Source organism: Morus notabilis, unplaced genomic scaffold (assembly GCF_000414095.1).
Source record: "Morus notabilis unplaced genomic scaffold, ASM41409v2 Scaffold637, whole genome shotgun sequence".
In the NCBI taxonomy this organism is placed as follows: domain Eukaryota; kingdom Viridiplantae; phylum Streptophyta; class Magnoliopsida; order Rosales; family Moraceae; genus Morus; species Morus notabilis.
The window spans coordinates 304,465-312,369 of record NW_010362898.1 but is presented as its reverse complement, the minus strand read 5'-3'; the positions used below and the strand labels follow the sequence as shown (position 1 = coordinate 312,369).

Here is a 7,905-nt window from a genome sequence, read left to right as displayed (position 1 = left end):
TACTAATCTAAGTACCAAATCAGCCTCAAGAAAATTATTTATCTGCTTTTCTCTTAAGAATGAATGGATTCCATCTTGTAATTTTAACATTCCCAGCTACCTATTTCTCCATGTCTCTAAAGATACAAGGATAAGATCTAATTGTGTCGAGATTTTTACCGAGTAAATCAAAGACACGTATCCATAAATAGGAGTATGCTAACGACTCAGGATTAAGATTATTCTATATATGACCATCAATAGACTCAATTAGAATTTCTATATTTAACGAAAATTATTAAAAATTCATATTATGTCTGTGTCCCAATCCTACATAATCTCATTATGTAAAATACACTCACTTCGATATCTTGACATACCAACGATTGGATAAGATCGTTCCATTCAGAATAAGAATGATATGTATAAATAATGTGATCAATGAAAGATTCTAAACTTTAATCGATAACCATTATAGACTTTATGTTTTGATTATTATCCTTAAATATTATCTTCTAGTATATAATACTTATATATCATATTTAAGGTTACATAAATAATTGTGAAATTTTCAATGATATTCATAAAGTATTCAATAATACATGCACATAAATAATGAAATTTTTATTTTATTAATTAAATAATAAAATTCTTTAATTACATCTCATGCTTTCAGGACATCATTCTCAACAAAAGTACATTTCAAAAGATTCAGTTTTATGTGATATTTTCTTAGAATATCGAACTCCTTAATATGTTTGACACTTATTTTCAACAGCCGACTCTTAAAAGAATTATTTACTAACGTAATAACTATGACTGAGTTATTCTTAATTATTTAATACTCTTATTTAAAACATATAAATCCTATACAAAATTTAATTTAAGATTCTGTGTTTTACCTTATAATAACAACATTTAGCAAAGACTCCTCCTCTGTAATCGACAGTGAACGCCACCGACCGACAATATCCTCCATAACTACAAAACATCAACGAACTCTCGCTCCAAAAAAAAAAAAAAAAAAGCAACAGAGAACATAGAATAATGACAAAAACTACACTCTCATAGGACCCCTAGATAGACAGCAATACACTTGACCTACTATATATATATATATATATTAGTGTGTTAATGTTTTGCTTGAAATTACTCTGAGGGCGAAGCACACATACATTCATATTTCCTGTTGACAAATATCGCAATTTCATCTTAATTTTTCTTTATATCCATGATTAAGATTCCAACCAATCTCTAGAGTTGACTTTTCATTGTTTCAAGTTTTCATTGAAACCTCTACGTGTCATCGAAATGTTCAACTATACGCTGACCTCACAAAACGTTGGTGAGGCATGTGGTACAATGATCAGCAGAGATATTCTCAAATGTACTATATATATATATATATATATATATATATATATATTCGATATAGAAATTAGCGCTCAAGAGAACGTCAAGATATTTTGTTGCTAATAAAACACATATAGGTGACCGGCACATTTCCAAGTTGGTACTGGGCAACCAAAAAAATTTGAGATTGTGTTGCAGTTTTAAGCAACAAACCAGAATAAAACGTGCTTCCAACCATCAACACAACCTCTGCTGGTAATATGGATTGTCAGAAAAACAGCTAAGCATTTTGTGGACATCAAAAGGGGTAAAATGCCCTCTGGCCTCCCTATCCTTTTAATAATAATAAAATACACAACTGTTCATATGGAACGCACGATGACGAAGGGTCTTGAACAAAATTTAGACAGATATAAAGGCTTTTTTTTTTCTTTCTAATTTGTATATTTCTATAATTGTTGGTAAAGAAAAGAGAGAAAATTTATTAGTAACTTTACATAAATATAAATCGGGATTAATTTTATTGGTGTCTCTTAAATTTTAATGTCATTATCTTTGACTTTAAACTTTGAAAACTTTCAATTTTCTTTATAAGTCTTTTTAAGTCTTTAAGAATTTTTAAATTTTAAACTTTCAATTTTAATGTCATTAATTTAAGTCTTTTTATAAGAATTTCTATTTAAATAAAAAATAGGATATTAAGTGCTATCATATAATTTTTATCTGTTTGTCTTTAGTAGAAATTCAAATAGAAAGATTACGTGATTGTATTACTCTCTTTTCCTTTATCTGTTTTTAACAAAAATTATAATAAAATGGTTAAGTGGAGACAATTTGAAATGCAGAAGACAAAATGAGAGTTTTTAAAGTTAGAGAGACAAATTAAGAATGTCCTTAAAATTCAAGAACACGGTGATAATAATCTTATAAATTGTAATCAAATTATCAAATGGTGGTTCTATTCGCTCACCTTGCTTTACTCTCCACAACCCTCTTTACTTTAAATTTTCTTATGACAAAAAAACCCTCACCTACAATGACAAAAAAAGACAATTATAATATATTTAATTATGTAATTAAATTTAATTAAAAAACACTAATTATATAGTTTTTATCTTTCTCCGCACACCCCACATGTTATATCTTCAATTATAAACTATACTATTTAAAATTTATAAAAAAAACCTCTAATTTTCATCTTTCAATGACTATTTTAAAAGTTGCATTGATATAATATTAAAGTTTTTGTGCTATTAGTTTTATGACGATTTTTATTTTGTCTTTTTTTTTAATTTCATGTTTATATTTTTTACTGATTTTTTCGTAAATACTAAAAATTTTATTTTGTTTTTTATCAAGTTGGATTATTTTTTTCTCGTTTCATCTTCTATTTGTTTTTTTTTATCTCTTTTTGTTTTTGTTTTGAAAAAAGACTTCACACCAAAACATCAAAAGAAAAAGCAAAAAGAAAATAGAGGGATATAGAAATAATATAATATAAATAAAAAACTAAAATAAAATGGTGGTTGTGAAAAGAAAATTAAAGTGGACAAGAATTAATTATTTTGCAAATAATTATGGGTAATTTTGTAATAATAGAGGTGTGTAAAAAGAAAATTTAGTTATTTTAAAATTATGTGAGGTGTCTATTCAGAAAGAGATATAAAGAGTAAAAAAAAAAGATATAAATAGGACCACCCATTATCAAATCTCCTAAAATTAGAGATTTCTCAATTTAGAAATTAGCACAAATAAATTTAAACTACTAACAAAAATAAGTATAAATAAAAATATTAATTTCATTTTCCCAATATAAAGATACTCTTCTCCAATCCAACTGTCTAATAAAAACTAGTGATTCTACGAATCCTGTTAACTGAAAACGACATGTTCCATGGCCTATAATTTAATAACTTTCCGATTGATGGCTGGATAATGGTTATAGACGCCAAATAAGAGCAAGCGACAGCTGGGTAATAGTTTCTTTAATATGTGCTTCACCATGACATGATTTAAACAATATGTTTATGGGAGAATAGGTGGAGGGATTACATTTGGATAAGGGATTTTAACTATTGCTCTTCATAGTATCCCCGCTTTTACTATTTCGTGTCATTATAACATTGTAAACTTTTGTTTCTTTTGTACCCAATACTTTTCCTTTCCTTTTATTTCTCTTTCTACCTTTATAGATTCCCATTGATATTCACTTATTTAGTCTATAATAACAAAGAAGAAAAATAAGAAAAAAGATTATTTATTTTTTCTAAGACTTTCTATCATAATTTCTCTATTTGATCAATTTTTAACTATTAAATTTAATTAATATTATATCATATTAAAAAAATATGAAAAGACGATTTCTCAGGCTGATAATAGACTTTTTAATATTTTTAAGTTTTTAAGAAGCGTAAGAGAAACTTTTTTTTTTGTTTTTAAGAAGGCCTGCAAACAAGCAAGCGCATTACTCGTTCTACAAGAATTACAAACAACAAAGCATCCACGTAAGCAGTCACATAGATGACATAAAGATGGTCCGGTCCTTCTCTAACCAAAAACAAATAAAGCCCACCCGGGCGATGACAGCCTCCAATTTATTATGCTGAAACTGGATTCTTTTGTCCCGTTTCTCGAAGCCTTCTCTCACCCTTTCGTTTCGGAGGTTTTCATTTTTCATCCTTGCCCACCTTGTCGTTTCTCTTCCTTCATATCCTCCTAGACCTTTTTTTTTCTTTTTTTTTTTTTCTGCATTTTCTACATTCCCATGTCGTTGAATATCAGATTCAAGACTATCTTCATTTTCTTGTAAATCTTTCTTCTATATCATTTTCATTGTCTTTTGTTCAAACAGTTTCTTTATCGTTTTCCTTTGTACAATAATCTCTCAAGAGGGCTTTTGCATGTTAATCTTCCATTCATCATCAAGACTTCTTGTGGAAAGATGAAGAATGGCAGTTTGGAGGAAGTGGAGAAGAAGATCAATCACTTGCTTTTCCTCTAAAATCTCCTCCCCTTAATAGCATCATAAACTCCTGTTCAAGGTAATGCAATATTTTCTTTTGTAATTTATAGGTTCAATATTGAAAATGTATATGTTAAGAATCTTAAAATCCTTTTCAAAATGGCATCTTTTTGGTTAATGACATTGTTTTTTATCTTTTCATTCCGTGATTAGATACCAGCCTTCGTTCACAGGGAAAGTAAAAAGTTCCAAAATCACATGCAAACGAGTCTTGTCTGAAGCTCCAAAGTCCTTTTAATTCGTTCTTGTTCAATATATAGTTAATAAAAATCAACCAAGTACTTCTACTTTCCGGCAGGCAAAAGAACTCTCTCTCTCTCTCTCTCTCTAAAGGGTACTTCTACTTTCCGGCAGGCAAAAGAACTCTCTCTCTCTCTCTCTCTCTCTCTCTAAAGGCGTCTCTGGCATTGGGCTCCTGGTTTCCTTCATGGCAACCAAGATGAAAGGAATCTACAAAAGTTTCAAATTAATCTCCCAAATCTTTGGTAATTACACATACCACTTTCTGTCTCTCAATATTGTCTTTCTATGTTCTTTCATATAATGTTTTGCATTTGCAATTAACATTCATGATTTGGGGCTAAGAGAGATAGCCAAAAAAAAAAAAAATAATAATAATAATAATAAAATCAATCTTATTGTAGTTGTGAAGGAGAGAGAGATGGAAATTGGGTTCCCAACAGATGTTAAACACGTGGCACACATTGGATGGGATGGCCCATCTGGCAGTGCACCCAGTTGGGTAAGTTGTCCACAAAATTTTCCCCATATATTTTTCTAGTAATTATCTCGCCTCCCATGTTCTTGCATTTTCTTAAATTCTCATTGGCTGAAAATTGGAATATGATATAATTGGGCACAAATATTTTTTTACAGATGAACGAGTTCAAGACTTCATCAGATTTCTCAGCAACATCTCTTGCCAACATCAGTGACCGACGTGATTCCAATCCTCTAGCTCTTTCCACATGGTCCTCTCAAGGTATGTTCTCTTTCTTTCCTTTTTTCTTTTTTCTTTTGTTTGGAGATTTCTACACTGAAGTTTGAAAAAATAAAATACCAGTAAGTCTCTGTTTTAAGCGTTGAGTTTTGTATATTTTTTCATTTTGTTGTGATTTTGATCGAGGGACAGAAACCTGCACTATCGGAAGGGATTGTAGAAGAACCCTTTTTTTTTTCTTTTTCTTTTTTTTTTTCCTGGTTTTTAGCATTACATGTTCACAAATAGGACAACATAGTACAGTGTTTTGACGCTTATCAAAAGAGGGGCAGAGAAATGATTTGGCCAGTTTATGGCTTTTCTAATATTTGTACCACTAAACTATGCGTAGCTAGCTTTCCATGTGCAACTGTGCAGCATCTATCTATATATAATCAGACAAGTACAACACTCGAGAGGCCTTTTCACGGGCTAAATAGTAAATAGTTTGGTTGAAGAACGTGGATAAATATTTGGCCATTTTTAGTTTGTGGGATCATTCGGAATTGTAAAGTTATGCTAAAGAGTTTAAAGATTCTTTGCCTCAACAGGAAGATCAGTTTGGCTGTTACTGTCACGGGGATAACAATTTTACTATCCAGGGAATCAAATAGTTCACTGCCTTAAGCAACGCTAATGATAAATAATAGCAAATTTGATTTCTTAACATTTTCGCCTTTATTTTCGTAGTTCTCCTCTTTTTTCTTTTTTCTTTTTTCTTTTTTTTTTGTTGTTGAAATGCTTAAATGTTAAAGTTGATTTGGTGAGATGGTTTTTCTTACTATGATGGCAAAGACATTTCAAATGTTTATTGGGACATTGTTGATTGGGACACTACTACAATAGTTGACATTAAGTTCTAAAAGGATTCCAATCCGTATAAAAACTTATAAGTTTGTTTAATTTATATTGAAATTATATTTGACAGACTATATATGAGCTGTCAGTGCAGTTCGAAGTTCTGTTATGGTTTCTAGAGTCTATACACTGAATTTTGGTTGGTTTAAAGGAAATTCTTGAATCTTTGTCCATAATTTTCCTGTGAAATCCACAGTAATACATGTGAGTTAATAGGATCTTCTTTTTTATGTTATTTTATTTATTTTTTTTTTACTTCTCTTGGTATGAACTTTCTTCCTTCATTTCACGGATCACTCTGTATTATTTGACTGAACTTCCTTTTCGCTCTTCACGTAAGCATGTAATTTGAATATTTAGGCTCTCTTTCCAACTAATCAAACTATGATAAATTTCTTTCTGGATTTACTTGTCTGTCATTATCACTTTATATCAGTGGCGGAGGCAATAAACTGATATAAGGTTCTGCTTACATTATTGGCATTGTTTTCTTCATTGTAGTTTGTGGTAGTTTGCAAGATAATTAACACCATTGACAATTTTCTCTCTTTGATTTTCTTCTTCTTCTCTAATAATTCTCAACAGATTTTGAGCAGTCCATGGGACGCCAAACCGCGTCGGAGATGTTCACAGACATTCCCCCTAATGACCTTCCCAACATTCCGAAGAAACCAAAGCGGAAAAAGAGCAAGTCCACTTCCTCTCCTAGCTCAACATCCTCCTCATCAAGAGGATTTAGATTGACAAAGTCAAAGGCTGCATATAACAACATGGAGGCAACACCAAACATGCAGCTACTTTAGAGATATCGGTCCAAGTTTTCGAAATTGGTCGCTGATTTCAGAGAATTTGTCATGTGCATAGAAAAGATTTCTGAAGACCCCTTTTTGAGAATGAAAGTCTAACAACTTGAACATAATTTGTGTATATCTTGAAAAGCACGAGGCTTTAGGGAAAAGGGAGTGAGTTAGTTGGTGGGAGCAAGAGGGATGTGAAGAAGACAAGGGTGGTAATTACTTTGTTCAGTTTAGGAAAATACCCCCTTTTTTTTTTTTTTTTGGTTGCTTCTACAACATAAAACAAGCAAAAGATGGACATTGTACTAGTGTGTTTTGATGGTTTTGGTAATTCTGATCATTTGAGTTAGAACCGGAACACCAGAAAATGTTTATTTTACATGATATGAATTTATAAAGTTGACCATATCTTAACCCCATCAATTATAAAGAAACATCACAAAAGTACACATCAAAGTAAAGGCAATCATTTTACTCCTGCAAGTTAGATTCACTCACAAGTAGTTTAGATTCCAGTTCTTTTAAAATTCTTGTGTTTGTTTGTAGGGCTTGTATATGATTTATTTTATCTTGGATGTGAACTTAATTAAAATGTAAGAGTTTTCATGATTACTCAATCTATACAAGCACAAAAGCTCAAAGTGCGCAATGCAGCCCATGAAGTGGTGGCCCAATAGATTTGTGGTAACGTTCAGTTGCATTACTCTCGCTATGGGAACACATAAATGAACACAGGAGTTGTGAGCACTACATATTTTGTGGCCCAATAGATAAACAGAAACTAGTTTGGATACACTGCAGGAATGCATAGAAATAAAAGCTGTGACTTCTAGTAATTGTTTAAAATAAAAGAGTTTAATAGGTTAAAATAATTTTTAATTTTCTAATAAGTAATAAAAGTGTTAGAATAAAATTTA

General features: G+C 30.7%; 1 protein-coding gene across 1 annotated transcript; it reads left to right on the top strand.

The window, feature by feature from the left end:
• The first annotated feature begins 4,749 nt into the window (after positions 1 to 4,749).
• LOC21396086 (CRIB domain-containing protein RIC10) lies at positions 4,750 to 7,270 on the top strand. Its single transcript, XM_010103168.2, has 4 exons — positions 4,750 to 4,839; positions 4,999 to 5,096; positions 5,231 to 5,336; positions 6,777 to 7,270. Exons 1-4 carry the CDS (start codon positions 4,782 to 4,784, stop codon positions 6,992 to 6,994), a joined length of 480 nt encoding a protein of 159 aa, XP_010101470.2. The 5' UTR covers positions 4,750 to 4,781; the 3' UTR covers positions 6,995 to 7,270.
• The last annotated feature ends 635 nt before the right edge of the window (positions 7,271 to 7,905 follow it).

Coding starts and splice junctions, on each gene's coding strand:
- LOC21396086 (XM_010103168.2), top strand. CDS start 4,782: ATGGCAACCAAGATGAAAGGAATCTACAAAAGTTTCAAATTAATCTCC. Junction 4,840..4,998: donor ATTAATCTCCCAAATCTTTG/GTAATTACACAT, acceptor ATCTTATTGTAG/TTGTGAAGGAGAGAGAGATG. Junction 5,337..6,776: donor TTCCACATGGTCCTCTCAAG/GTATGTTCTCTT, acceptor AATTCTCAACAG/ATTTTGAGCAGTCCATGGGA.